This window comes from Myxine glutinosa, chromosome 8, assembly GCF_964187855.1.
Source record: "Myxine glutinosa chromosome 8, kmMyxGlut1.1, whole genome shotgun sequence".
Classification (NCBI taxonomy): Eukaryota; Metazoa; Chordata; class Myxini; order Myxiniformes; family Myxinidae; genus Myxine; species Myxine glutinosa.
Genome location: NC_136268.1, coordinates 86,065,621 through 86,081,401, shown reverse-complemented (window position 1 = coordinate 86,081,401; position 15,781 = coordinate 86,065,621). Strand labels below are relative to the sequence as shown.

Sequence of the window (15,781 nt, the reverse complement as noted above, 5' to 3'; positions counted from 1 at the left end):
TTCACAGCAGGCTTCCTAAAGCCAGTATAGACTTCCCTTCACCGCAGGCTTCCTAAGGCCAGTATAGACTTCCCTTCACAGCAGGCTTCCTAAGGCCAGTATAGACATCCCTTCACAGCAGGCTTCCTAAGGCCAATATAGCCTTCCCTTCACAGCAGGCTTCCTAAGGCCAATATAGACTTCCCTTCACAGCAGGCTTCCTAAAGCCAGTATAGACTTCCCTTCACAGCAGGCTTCCTAAGGCCAATATAGGCAGGCTTCCCTTCACAGCAGGCTTCCTAAAGCCAGTATAGACTTCCCTTCACAGCAGGCTTCCTAAAGCCAGTATAGACTTCCCTTCACAGCAGGCTTCCTCGGGCCAATATAGACTTCCCTTCACAGCAGGCTTCCTAAGGCCAATATAGACTTCCCTTCACAGCAGGCTTCCTGAAGCCAGTATAGACTTCCCTTCACAGCAGGCTTCCTACGGCCAGTATAGACTTCCCTTCACAGCAGGCTTCCTCGGGCCAATATAGACTTCCCTTCACAGCAGGCTTCCTGGGGCCAATATAGACTTCCCTTCACAGCAGGCTTCCTCGGGCCAATATAGACTTCCCTTCACAGCAGGCTTCCTCGGGCCAGTATAGACTTCCCTTCACAGCAGGCTTCCTAAGGCCAGTATAGACTTCCCTTCACAGCAGGCTTCCTAAGGCCAGTATAGACTTCCCTTCACAGCAGGCAGGCTTCCTCGGGCCAATATAGACTTCCCTTCACAGCAGGCTTCCTAAGGCCAATATAGACTTCCCTTCACAGCAGGCTTCCTAAAGCCAGTATAGACTTCCCTTCACAGCAGGCTTCCTAAGGCCAATATAGGCAGGCTTCCCTTCACAGCAGGCTTCCTAAAGCCAGTATAGACTTCCCTTCACAGCAGGCTTCCTAAAGCCAGTATAGACTTCCCTTCACAGCAGGCTTCCTCGGGCCAATATAGACTTCCCTTCACAGCAGGCTTCCTAAGGCCAATATAGACTTCCCTTCACAGCAGGCTTCCTGAAGCCAGTATAGACTTCCCTTCACAGCAGGCTTCCTACGGCCAGTATAGACTTCCCTTCACAGCAGGCTTCCTCGGGCCAATATAGACTTCCCTTCACAGCAGGCTTCCTGGGGCCAATATAGACTTCCCTTCACAGCAGGCTTCCTCGGGCCAATATAGACTTCCCTTCACAGCAGGCTTCCTCGGGCCAGTATAGACTTCCCTTCACAGCAGGCTTCCTAAGGCCAGTATAGACTTCCCTTCACAGCAGGCTTCCTAAGGCCAGTATAGACTTCCCTTCACAGCAGGCAGGCTTCCTCGGGCCAATATAGACTTCCCTTCACAGCAGGCTTCCTAAGGCCAATATAGCCTTCCCTTCACAGCAGGCTTCCTAAAGCCAGTATAGACTTCCCTTCACAGCAGGCTTCCTAAGGCCAGTATAGACTTCCCTTCACAGCAGGCAGGCTTCCTCGGGCCAATATAGACTTCCCTTCACAGCAGGCTTCCTAAGGCCAATATAGCCTTCCCTTCACAGCAGGCTTCCTAAAGCCAGTATAGACTTCCCTTCACAGCAGGCTTCCTAAGGCCAGTATAGATTTCCCTTCACACCAGGCTTCCTAAGGCCAATATAGACTTCCCTTCACAGCAGGCTTCCTAAAGCCAGTATAGACTTCCCTTCACAGCAGGCTTCCTCGGGCCAATATAGACTTCCCTTCACAGCAGGCTTCCTAAGGCCAGTATAGACTTCCCTTCACAGCAGACTTCCTCGGGCCAATATAGACTTCCCTTCACAGCAGGCTTCCTAAGGCCAATATAGACTTCCCTTCACAGCAGGCTTCCTAAAGCCAGTATAGACTTCCCTTCACAGCAGGCTTCCTAAGGCCAGTATAGACTTCCCTTCACAGCAGGCTTCCTAAGGCCAATATAGACTTCCCTTCACAGCAGGCTTCCTAAAGCCAGTATAGACTTCCCTTCACAGCAGGCTTCCTCGGGCCAATATAGAAGACTTCCCTTCACAGCAGGCTTCCTAAGGCCAGTATAGACTTCCTTCCCTTCACAGCAGGCTTCCTAAGGCCAATATAGACTTCCCTTCACATCAGGCTTCCTAATGCCAGTATAGACTTCCCTTCACAGCAGGCTTCCTCGGGCCAATATAGACTTCCCTTCACAGCAGGCTTCCTAAGGCCAATAAAGACTTCCCTTCACAGCAGGCTTCCTAAAGCCAGTATAGACTTCCCTTCACAGCAGGCTTCCTAAGGACAGTATAGACTTCCCTTCACAGCAGGCTTCCTAAGGCCAATATAGACTTCCCTTCACAGCAGGCTTCCTAAGGCCAGTATAGACTTCCCTTCACAGCAGGCTTCCTAAGGCCAGTATAGACTTCCCTTCACAGCAGGCTTCCTAAGGCCAATATAGACTCTTCACAGCAGGCTTCCTAAGGCCAGTATAGACTTCCCTTCACAGCAGGCTTCCTAAGGCCAATATAGACTTCCCTTCACAGCAGGCTTCCTAAGGCCAGTATAGACTTCCCTTCACAGCAGGCTTCCTCGGGCCAATATAGACTTCCCTTCACAGCAGGCTTCCTAAGGCCAATATAGACTTCCCTTCACAGCAGGCTTCCTAAAGCCAGTATAGACTTCCCTTCACAGCAGGCTTCCTAAGGCCAGTATAGACTTCCCTTCACAGCAGGCTTCCTAAGGCCAATATAGACTTCCCTTCACAGCAGGCTTCCTAAAGCCAGTATAGACTTCCCTTCACAGCAGGCTTACTAAGGCCAGTATAGACTTCCCTTCACAGCAGGCTTCCTAAAGCCAGTATAGACTTCCCTTCACAGCAGGCTTCCTCGGGCCAATATAGACTTCCCTTCACAGCAGGCTTCCTAAGGCCAGTATAGACTTCCCTTCACAGCAGGCTTCCTAAGGCCAATATAGACTTCCCTTCACAGCAGGCTTCCTAAGGCCAGTATAGACTTCCCTTCACAGCAGGCTTCCTAAAGCCAATATAGACTTCCCTTCACAGCAGGCTTCCTAAAGCCAGTATAGACTTCCCTTCACAGCAGGCTTCCTAAGGCCAGTATAGACTTCCCTTCACAGCAGGCTTCCTAAGGCCAATATAGACTTCCCTTCACAGCAGGCTTCCTAAAGCCAATATAGACTTCCCTTCACAGCAGGCTTCCTAAAGCCAGTATAGACTTCCCTTCACACCAGGCTTCCTAAGGCCAATATAGACTTCCCTTCACAGCAGGCTTCCTAAGGCCAATATAGACTTCCCTTCACAGCAGGCTTCCTAAGGCCAGTATAGACTTCCCTTCACAGCAGGCTTCCTAAGGCCAATATAGACTTCCCTTCACAGCAGGCTTCCTAAGGCCAATATAGACTTCCCTTCACAGCAGGCTTCCTAAGGCCAGTATAGACTTCCCTTCACAGCAGGCTTCCTCGGGCCAATATAGACTTCCCTTCACAGCAGGCTTCCTAAAGCCAGTATAGACTTCCCTTCACATCAGGCTTCCTAAAGCCAGTATAGACTTCCCTTCACAGCAGGCTTCCTAAGGCCAGTATAGACTTCCCTTCACAGCAGGCTTCCTAAAGCCAGTATAGACTTCCCTTCACAGCAGGCTTCCTAAGGCCAGTATAGACTTCCCTTCACAGCACAGGCTTCCTAAGGCCAGTATAGACTTCCCTTCACAGCAGGCTTCCTAAGGCCAGTATAGACTTCCCTTCACAGCAGGCTTCCTAAGGCCAATATAGACTTCCCTTCACAGCAGGCTTCCTAAAGCCAATATAGACTTCCCTTCACATCAGGCTTCCTAAAGCCAGTATAGACTTCCCTTCACAGCAGGCTTCCTAAGGCCAATATAGACTTCCCTTCACAGCAGGCTTCCTAAAGCCAATATAGACTTCCCTTCACAGCAGGCTTCCTAAAGCCAGTATAGACTTCCCTTCACCGCAGGCTTCCTAAGGCCAGTATAGACTTCCCTTCACAGCAGGCTTCTTCCTAAGGCCAGTATAGACTTCCCTTCACAGCAGGCTTCCTAAGGCCAGTATAGACTTCCCTTCACAGCAGGCTTCCTCGGGCCAATATAGACTTCCCTCCCTTCACAGCAGGCTTCCTAAGGCCAGTATAGACTTCCCTTCACAGCAGGCTTCCTCGGGCCAATATAGACTTCCCTTCACAGCAGGCTTCCAAAGGCCAATATAGACTTCCCTTCACAGCAGGCTTCCTAAAGCCAGTATAGACTTCCCATCACAGCAGGCTTCCTAAGGCCAGTATAGACTTCCCTTCACAGCAGGCTTCCTAAGGCCAATATAGACTTCCCTTCACAGCAGGCTTCCTAAAGCCAGTATAGACTTCCCTTCACAGCAGGCTTCCTAAGGCCAATATAGGCTTCCCTTCACAGCAGGCTTCCTAAAGCCAGTATAGACTTCCCTTCACAGCAGGCTTCCTCGGGCCAATATAGACTTCCCTTCACAGCAGGCTTCCTAAGGCCAGTATAGACTTCCCTTCAAAGCAGGCTTCCTCGGGCCAATATAGACTTCCCTTCACAGCAGGCTTCCTAAGGCCAATATAGACTTCCCTTCACAGCAGGCTTCCTGAAGCCAGTATAGACTTCCCTTCACAGCAGGCTTCCTAAGGCCAATATAGACTTCCCTTCACAGCAGGCTTCCTAAGGCCAATATAGACTTCCCTTCACAGCAGGCTTCCTCGGGCCAATATAGACTTCCCTTCACAGCAGGCTTCCTAAGGCCAGTATAGACTTCCCTTCACAGCAGGCTTCCTTGGGCCAATATAGACTTCCCTTCACAGCAGGCTTCCTAAGGCCAGTATAGACTTCCCTTCACAGAAGGCTTCCTAAGGCCAATATAGACTTCCCTTCACAGCAGGCTTCCTAAGGCCAGTATAGACTTCCGTTCACAGCAGGCTTCCTAAGGCCAGTATAGACTTCCCTTCACAGCAGGCTTCCTAAAGCCAGTATAGACTTCCCTTCACAGCAGGCTTCCTCGGGCCAATATAGACTTCCCTTCACAGCAGGCTTCTTAAGGCCAGTATAGACTTCCCTTCACACCAGGCTTCCTAAGGCCAGTATAGACTTCCCTTCACAGCAGGCTTCTTAAGGCCAGTATAGACTTCCCTTCACAGCAGGCTTCCTAAGGCCAGTATAGACTTCCCTTCACAGCAGGCTTCTTAAGGCCAGTATAGACTTCCCTTCACAGCAGGCTTCCTAAGGCCAGTGTAGACTTCCCTTCACAGCAGGCTTCCTAAGGCCAATATAGACTTCCCTTCACAGCAGGCTTCCTAAGGCCAATATAGACTTCCCTTCACAGCAGGCTTCCTAAAGCCAGTATAGACTTCCCTTCACAGCAGGCTTCCTAAAGCCAGTATAGACTTCCCTTCACAGCAGGCTTCCTCGGGCCAGTATAGACTTCCCTTTACAGCAGGCTTCCTCGGGCCAATATAGACTTCCCTTCACAGCAGGCTTCCCTCAGGCCTCGGGCCAATAAGTCCAGTACCGTTTATACACTCACAGACTAAGCTTTTGTTTTTTTGATTCTCCTTTTTGTGCTGAATGAGGAATACATCGTTGGGGAGATTAGGATGAAGATGGGCAGAAGTGCTTTTCTTTGCATCCCTATTTTTCTTGTGTTGCCTTTCATGTTTGGAAAAGAAGAATAATACTGAATATAATTTCAGGCTACTAGGGCATTGCCCGTACTATATCTATATCTAAAATTATATCCCCCCCCTCTATTTACATGAAATGGTTTGGTCCAAAGCGAACGGCTTCCGGAGTTTGGTAAAGAAATCGCCATCGCGTGCACAAACGCGCAGGAAAGCGAATGAATCGCAAATTCGTTTTTATTAGTTGTAAAACATAGTTTAACGCCAACATAGTTTGCAAACGTGAAATAAATGAATACGCTCTCAAATGTGCCATCCGAGGCAGAGTGTGCCCGCCACGTTCGGCACACGCGATCGTTCGCTGCTCTCTGATTGGTTGAATCGTTTTTTGGACATAGCTCGGTAAGTAATTGTCCGATTAATATGAAACCTTGAAAAGGCACATCCTCGGGTCCCCAGCAATATACCTGGCAAGTTAAAAGTATATCGGACCCGTGGTTGTCGAGAAACAGCGGTCACAGACAAACAAACGTACAGACAGACAGAGATTACTGGAATTATAGATAGATGACACCATGCCCACAGCCCCTTACTGTGAAAACATGGAGGTCTAAAGCCTAGTTGAACAAAAATGAGTTTTGTCTGGTCTTGAAAGTAAGAATTGACACATTTTAACACAAACACAAAGGGGCAGCATATTTAACTTCTCTTCGTCTGTATGGTGATGTGATTTGAAAATGTAAAACCTGGTGGTTTACATGAGCTGTGGTCTTCAAAATACAATCCCAGCAACTTCAAAATACAATAAATAATACATTACCTCTAGGTCACCTGTTGCACCTCCGCCATTTGTAAAACATCAAGTGGTGGGCAGACACCTTGAATTGCTCCTGAGGTTGTGAAGGGCAAGAGTTCCTGGGCTTTCCTCCTCTCCCATGTGACCAGCAGGACACCACTAAAGCACAGAAGGCATCTGGAAAGCAATTTTTTTTTGCCTAATTAATGCCTAATTAAAGTGCCTAATTAATACTTGCAAAATCAAAAAAAAAAAATTTTTATTTTGAGAAACCTATTGATTTTGAGGTTAAAGGTCATCTGGAGGTCGAATTTCTAAAATCGCCATTTTTTATCTGATCGACTTGAAAATTGAACAGCATTTGTATATTGAGTCACTAAATTGGGAAACCAACTATTTTTGAAGACAAAAGGTCAAAGGTCAACTGAAGGTCAAACCTACAAAATCATCCATTTTCATCTGAAAAAGTCAATTTTCATCCGATTTATTTGAAAATTGAACAGCATTTGCACATTGAGTCACTATATAGGGAAACCAACTATTTTGAGGTCAAAATGTCAAAGGTCAACTCAAGGTCAAACCTACAAAATCATCCATTTTCATCTTAAAACCCCTCAATTTTCATCTGATTGACTTGAAAATTTAACAGCATTTGCATAGTGCTTCACTGAATGAAGACACAAACTATTTAAAGGTCAAAAGGTCATAAGTCAACTCAAGGTCAAACTTTCAAAAATCATCAATGTTCCTCTGAAAACCAGTCAATTTTCATCCAATTGACTTGAACATTTAAGAGCATTTGCACATTGAGTCACTAAACTGGGAAACCAACTATTTTTGAGGTCAAAAGGTCAACTCAAGGTCAAACCTACAAAATCATCTGTTTTCATCTGAAAAACCGTCAATTTTCATCCGATTGACGCAAGTCTTGATCAAGATCTCTCCGGCCTTGCTCCCCCAGCTCTCTCTGTGCTCTGTCCCCCCAATATTCCTTCAGGTCGCACAAGATCTGCCTGCAACCCTCTTATGGTTAAACTGCCAAAGTCTAGGCTCTCTGCTCACCTTCACTCTTTCATTCCCCTTTTCTCCCGCCTCTGGAACAAACTCCCCCACTCCCTTCAATCCCACTCCTCCCTCCAGGTCTTTAAAACAGCTGTTCACCACCATCTCTTATCGTCCCCCATCGAAAACCTTGATCTTTTCTACCCCCGGTAATTCACCCCAGAGTCCTTGCAGTGTTCATATGTTTTAATCCTCTCCCACCTCCCCCCAAGTCCTCCCGATGTCCCTGCTCTCAAATGTTGTGTTTGTGTCCTTCCCCCTCTTCCCCCTCTCTTTTGTGTCCTTCCCCCTCTCTCCCCATCTTGTCTGCCGCTCCCCTTGTTTTTTGTGTTTTGTGTGTCGGTTTGTCTTTTTGTGTGATTAATGTTAGCTCTTTCACGAGCCTCGATCTTGTATACAAAAAAAAAAAAAAAAAAAAAAAAAAAGATCGTCAATTTTAATCTTGATGAAATGGACAATTTGATGGATCAATGGCCACCTTTTTGGGGAGGGTGGATTTTGCAAATATCGTGCTCTGCATGACGTCTTCTTGTTTCTTTGTCTGTTTGTCACTTGCCTACAGGTCACAATTCTAAACCGATTTTCATGAAAGTTCATGAAGTTGTAGAGGTGATCACAATTGAGAAGCCTTTTGAATTTGAGGTCAAATGTTAAAGGTAATCTGGAGGTAAAATTTCTAAAATCGCCATTTTAAATCCGATTGACTTGAAAATTGAACAGCATTTGTATATCGAGTCAATAAATTGGAAAACCAACTATTTTTGAGGTCAAAAGGTCAAAGGGCAACTCAAGGTCAAACTTCCAAAATCATCAATTTTCATCTGAAAAACCATCAATTTTCATCTGATTGACTTGAAAATTGAACAGCCTTCGCAGATTGAGTCAGTAAATTTAGAAAACAACTATTTTTGAAGTCAAAAGGTCAAAAGTCAACTCAAGGTCAAACTTCCAAAAATCATCAATGTTCATCTGAAAACCAGTCAATTTTCATCCGATTGACTTGAAAATTTAACAGCATTTGCATAGTGCTTCACTGAATTGCAACACGAACTATTTAAAGGTCAAAAGTCAACTCAGGGTCAAACTTCTAAAATCATCAAGTTTCATCTGAAAAATCGTCACTTTTCATCCTATTGACCCGAGCTTTGATCAAGATCGTCAATTTTAACCTTGATGAAATGGATAATTTGCTGGATTAATGTCAACCTTTTGGGGGGGGGGGGGGGGGGTGGAGGTGCATTTTGCAAGTATCGTGCTCTGCATGATGTCTTCTTCTTGTTACATCTACAATATTGTTGTAGTAATTATCCTAACAGAAAATTAACAAACCAAATCAATAATTGGGTTGGCTTTTTCATGCTCTGTTTTTATATACATGGTGTACGGCTGGTAATGGAGCTGCCACACGCACACACACACACACACACACACACACACACACACACACACACACACACACACACACACAACAAACACTTATCACAACCACTGATCTTGGGGGAAGTGCCGTCACTTCATGAAATATTACCCCCCCCCCCCACCCTTCCCATGCCTCCTCCCCCCAAGCCCTCTCCCTCCCAAAGATCTTCTGATGTCCCTGTTCTCTACTGTTATACTTGTGTGCTTCCCTCTCTCTCCCCATCTTGTCTCCCATTCCCTTTATCATATGTTTTATGTGTCAGTTTTTTTTCTTCTGATTAATGTTCTTAATGCTGTTTGAGCCCAGAAGCTCTTACACGAGTGTCGATCTTGTATACAAAAAAACAAAAAAAACAAAAAACAAAAAAACAAGTCTGGGTACCAATGATGTCACAACAATGGTGCCATCTTTCTCATCTAACTCAGCGGGGCATTTCCTCAGGAGGAATTTCCTCCACCCCATGGATGCCAACTGATGGGGATTGTCCGTGCTCTATCCTTTTAAATGCTGAGCGTCTAGCAGTGAAGCAGCACGCACCATTTTTTAGTCGTTGGTATGACTCGCCGAGCCTCGGAGTGGACACTCTAACCATTACACCACTGTGCTGTTAGCATGGTCACTACAACAAAATGCCCTTCTAAACCCAACTGATCAAACCACTAGTTCATGTTGCAGATTCAGAAAATTCAAATCCCATATACCATATATGTTTGTCCACTGTCTATCACTGAAAACTGTTTTTTTTAACAACTACTTCTGTTATCATTTCTCAATATTTTTGGTGACGTGCGATAATTTATATATATATATATACATATATATATATATATAAATATATATATATATATATATATATATATATATATATATATATATATATATATATATATACATTGTTACGGATCTGGGACGACGGCGCTCCCCTTGCCAAGGGGGGTTAACCCCTTGTCCTTTATACTGGCCGTCGCCGACCCTGAGGGTATGACGTCACGCCCAGTCAGCGCTGGGTAGGGTATTAGGCCTATCCGTCCTATGACCTAAGTACCGGCGCCTTCCGGGACGCAAGGAAACACCCCCGCCCGTGCCGCAGTGTAATTTGATTGGTTGCGCCGAGTGAAGCGAACTGCGGCGTGAGCCGTATAACAATCACTAACCCGATTGCGGAGCTTTGGCCGAAATCGCACCACAGGAACTCAATTGGGAAATCACTAAAGCGATCGGATGTGAATGAAAGAAGGCAAAGGTAAGGAAGAACAAATATTTATTATTACTATATAAAACTAAAGGAGAAGAAAGGAAATAAAGTAACTTACAGGCAGATAGACACAGTGCAACTTAACTATACAGGCTTACTTATACGCAGGGACAAGACACACAAAACAAACTCACGTACACGAATGGGGAATTTGAAGGCAGGAATCACTGGAGGGAGGAGAAGGTCCAAGCCGATGGCAGGGCAGGAAGGTCCGGGCAAATGCACACCGTCGAGGTTCACGTTCCGGGCTCGAAGCGAACAGCAGCCGGCAGCTCCACGCCTCCACAACCGGCGACAATAGGGCCCTAGAGGGTATCGGTCTATTGCCGCAATATAAGCACCCCCTCACGTCTCTTTCTCTCTTGTCTGCTTCAGCTGTGTCACGCATCTCCTGCAAAAAGGCTTGCGTGCGCGCTTATATTGCGCATGGCGCGATGATCCGCCAACTCCTATGCCACGCCTCCGGTTTTTGCTCACCTCGGCGCTGATTGGTGGGCAAGGGCTCTTTGGCTCCACCTTTGATGACGAGGTGGTGCCATGCCCGTGATCCGGTGGCTCCTGCCCCTTCCTTGGCCTCGTGTGCGATGGAGTCTTGGGGTGAATATGATGGTAATGAAAACCGCCCAATGCAACGGTGGCCAACGCTGCCGAAAACAGCCCAACTGTCACTTGCACTTTGAGGAGATGATTTGGGGGAAACCTAAAAGTGGAACTATCTTATTTGATTTGGTGCAACACAAAGAACTAGTGGAAAAACAGAGCCTTATACTGACATAGAATAAAGAGATAACTATTTAGAAGATCCTATGATTTTCTACGTGTATGCGATGGACTAGCTAAAGGGATGACCTTTGACCTTTACACATATAGAGGTATTTACAAAGAATCATTACATTATTTACAAGGGGGTATATTTACAAAGACAGGATTCTCAAATCCGTTACAATATATATATATTATACAATATATATATATTGTGGCCCCGAGGGGCCACAATGCATGGTCATTCAATTGGGACCACTCCTCTCAATAGGAGTAAGACCCCTTAATCCACTGACAGGGCATTACTCCTGTCAGGTACGATTTGCGCCATCGTCAGGACGGCATACTGCAAAATATATATTGTTACGTGCTCCTCCCCGACCCCCTGGTCACGGTGTACCTCCGAGCCCCGAGAGGAGTCACGGCAGAAAAATGTGTTATTCTGTATGTCAAAGATCAATGGAGAAGCCACCCCAATTGCTACTCAAAAACAAATATTGTTTTCAGATCACACAAGAATAACAGTACAACAATAATAGTATTCAAAAGTACAATCAATATGTCCTATGATGGTACCATCAGTTTTGTAATATATAACTCACTGTGCTCCAAGTGAGTGAAACAAGAACATCCCCAATGTCTCTTATTCCCGGCTTCAAGACGAAGTTGATTCGCTCCAGCGATCACCAGAATGATGTCCAATCGAGACCAGAATCCCGTTCGGATGGCAAGAACAGTCACACAGCCACAACTGCACAAAGGCGCCCTCAAGCCGACTGAGAAATCCAAAGGCCCTCCAGGTGACTGGGAAATCAAACCCTCAGGTATGGACTTTCACGGCTCACAGTCGGCGAACCACAAATTAATCTTCAAGCCACGGTGCACACACACACACGCCCCAGATCGACGTCTGAATGCGGTGAAAATGGTCGAAAAGAGACGAAACCGCGAGCGAAGTGCAAGTCCTGCGCGAGTCAACATGGCCGACGACCCGCTCTTGAGACGTAACGGCCCGGCGATAATTCTCCTCGGAATCCACCACCAAAAACCTGACATGCAGGTTGATCGGTCACAGCGATGACAACTCTGTCGCAGGAATCCCTTTCCCGGAAACCCGAAAGTTCGCCAGTGACTCTTGCTCGCCAATGTTCGCTCCAGACCGCAAGTAGCTCGGCTCCTTCTTGTCTGACTCACTCGCTCCGCCCCCTTTTTCTCCCTCTTCTTCCTCTTCGTCATCCGGTTCCCGATCCGGTTTCCTGTTTCTTTTAACATTAACTTTTTTTACCTTTTGAAAACAGTTCATGGACAATAAACCTTTTGAAAACAATAATAGTACATGGAATCAGAAATATTTACAGTGGATGCAAACCACCACAACGGAAGTGATGAATCCGTAACAATATATATATATATATACCTATATATATATATATATATATATATATATATATATATATATATATATATATATATATATATATATATATACCTATATATATATATATATATATATATATATATACCTATATATATATATATATATATATATATATATATATATATATATATATATATATATATATATATATATATATATATCTATCTATCTATCTATCTATATATATATATCTATATATATATATATATATATATATATATATATATATATATATATATATATATATATATATATATATATATATATATATATATATCTATCTATCTATATATATATATATATATATATATATATATATATATATATCTATCTATCTATCTATCTATCTATCTATCTATATATATATATATATATCTATCTATCTATATATATATATATATATATATGTATATATATATATATATATATATATATATATATATATATATATATATATATATATATATATACTGTATATATATATATATATATATATATATATATATATATATATATATATATATATATATATATATATATATATATATATATATATATATATATATATATATATATATATATATCTGTGCAGTGTCTGTCCTGTCCTGTGTTGTCACTGAACTACTCCCTCAAACTTTTGTGAAATCGTACCAAACTTCTGGTATGCACCTATCTCTCCCGTGGGTATGTGCTAAATGTATTTTTTTTTAATGAAAAATGTTTTGAAAAAAAAAATTTGTTTTTGAAAGATTTTAAAAAAAATTTTCTAAAATTTAATTTCTTCAACTTCAATTGTTTATAAAATGTAATATCACGTGTATTACAAATACATTGTGCAAAATAATTATTTGTATTATGATTGGTGTAAACCATGACAAAACAGCAACTCAGGTACAGTCATCCATCAATATATCTGCATATGTGGACAGTGTCTGTGTTGTCACTGAACTTTTGTTTCTGTAGTTATGAAGTGTTTTTAATAACGTTGTTGGTGAGGCGTTTTGAATCACGTGGTGGTGAGGTGTTTTGAATCACGTGGTGGTGAGTTGTTTTGAATTACGTGGTGATGAGGTGTTTTGAATTACGTGGTGGTGAGGTGTTTTGAATTACATGGTGGTGAGGTGTTTTGAATTACGTGGTGGTGAGGTGTTTTGAATTACGTGGTGGTGAGGTGTTTTGAATTACGTGGTGGTGAGGTGTTTTGAATTACGTGGTGGTGAGGTATTTTTTATTTCGTGGTGGTGAGGTATTTTTAATTTCGTGGTGGTGAGATGCTTTTAATTACGTGGTGATGAGGTGTAATCGTCCCAAACCTTCAGGCTGCCCCTACCCCTACTGTGTATGTGCTGAAGGATTCATTTTGAATTTTCAAATATTTTTTCAACCTAAATTGCTTATAAAATATAATATCACAAACACGACAAATACATTTGTGCAAAATAATTGTTTATGTAATGATTGGTGTAAACTGTAAATAATAACACAGCAGCTCAGGTACAGTCATTATCCTCAGCTAAAACAAGCCCGTTCCTCTATAACAACGCGGGGTGAGGCGAGCGAGCGCAGTGAGCCGAGCCAAGCTAGTTTATATATGTATATATATATATATATATATATATATATATATATATATATATATATATATATATATAGTTGCGGATTTGAGAATCCTGTGTTTTTATATTGTTGTAAATATCACCCTGTGTAAGTGTAATGAATTCCTTGTAAATATCTCCGTTTTGTGTGTAAAGGTCATAGGTCGTCCTCTTAGTTAATCCATCGCATACACGCAGGCCACCATATACCCTTTGTTATGTGGTCCTCCCGGTGACTACCTAGTCTCGGTGACCCCCGGACCGTGAGAGGAACAACGCCAGAAAGATAAATGATTTATACGCTTTCGTAACGCAATCAATATGAATTCCAGTCAATAAGAAACCCCACACCAAGGATCCGGATTAATCAATAATATATTCCCAATCAATCAACAACCATCAACAATCAATCAACAATATTACTAAGATGGCCATCTCATATATTTCCCCCCTTTCCCCACTCACGACACCCTCAAGAGTCACTGTCCCTCACAATGTCTCTAGGCCCCTCCAGACCAAGGTGAAGGTCGACTTCTCCGCACACGGGCGGTTGAACGGACCCCTGGCTGACGTGCTCCAAACGTGCACATCACGTACCGGGAACAGCTGCTGCAGCGCACACCTCCTCGCAAAGCAAAGCGCGCAAAGCAAAGCGTGGCTCGCAAAGCGCGCGAGGCCCAAGGTGCGACCCGTACACGCCCTCGGAGGTGTCGAGGCGAACAGTGCTGGACGCTTGGTTCCTTCCAGGAACCCACGGCAACCTGACACGTAACAGGCAATCACCCCGCGCAGGTAACTCCTCTTGCCAGGCGGGCTTTGCAAACGCCGCGTTCCAAAGCAGATAAAGATCGACTCGGCTCGCGTCGGAGCTGGTCGAGGATCAAGATGGCCGCTTCTCTCCCGACCTTGTCTTCCTCCTTCTTCTCTCTTCCGGTTTCACGATCCCGTTTCCGGTCTCGTTAGCACCAGGAGCGCTTCTGACCATTTAACAACAACAACCTTTAATAGAATAAACATTGATAAGAAATGACCTGAGTAGTAATTCACATAAATCCGGAATTCGTAACACTCCCCCCCCTTCAAGAAAGAAAGTTTGAACCCAGCGAAAACTTTCTTTGCAGGCCAACTTTGATAAACAAACAAGATAACTCACACCCCAAATCATCAGTTCCCCCAGGCACAATTATCACATCTCAAAAATAAAGCAACAAGATTTCCCAAAACCCCCAGAGATTCCAAAGGTAATTCACTCTGGACCAAGCGTCAACAACTTCTAGTTTCTCTTGAATGCCAGTTAAGGGGTGGTGACCAAAACCCCAAAGTTAAACAACTCGATAGCACTTTTTCGGGAGGCCAAACTGAGTATACACTACATGGACGCCTTAAGAAATGTGGAGTTCACGGTTAGTCCGGGGAGGAAAGTTCATTACATGGACGCCTTTAAGAACGTGGAGTTCACGGTTAGTCCGTGCAGGAAAGTTCACTACCTGGACGCCTTTAAGAATGTGGTGTTCACGGTTAGTCCGTGTAGGAACCCAGGCTCGGCGGCTCCGCCGTATATAGTGCTTCAACTTCTCCGGACTCGTAACAGTTACGGTGGGACCACTTGTCCCCGTAGTCACCTGACTGGCGGTCTCCGTCTCGGCCAGTGCTCTGACAATCATTCTTTCGGGAGGTGCCATAACTCTGGGAGCCTCCATAGTAATATCGGCGGCTGCCAACACCCAAACTACCGCCAAGTTGTCCTCTTCTGTAGACCTCTCGACGCCTATGAAATGCCTTCCCTACTGTTATGGTCCGACCCTCCAAATCCTTACCATTCCAATT

The 15,781-nt window shown here is 44.1% G+C and overlaps 1 protein-coding gene across 1 annotated transcript in view; it reads right to left on the bottom strand.

Annotated features, from left to right (window-relative positions):
• LOC137432661 (NIPA-like protein 3) overlaps window positions 1-15,781 on the bottom strand; it is a 142,136-nt gene that overhangs the window by 21,530 nt on the left and 104,825 nt on the right. The window contains exon 10 of the mRNA XM_068124753.2: window positions 6,447-6,599. Coding sequence (XP_067980854.2) covers window positions 6,449-6,599 — 151 coding nt within the window. The 3' untranslated portion in view covers window positions 6,447-6,448. The remainder of the gene's footprint in view (window positions 1-6,446; window positions 6,600-15,781) is intronic.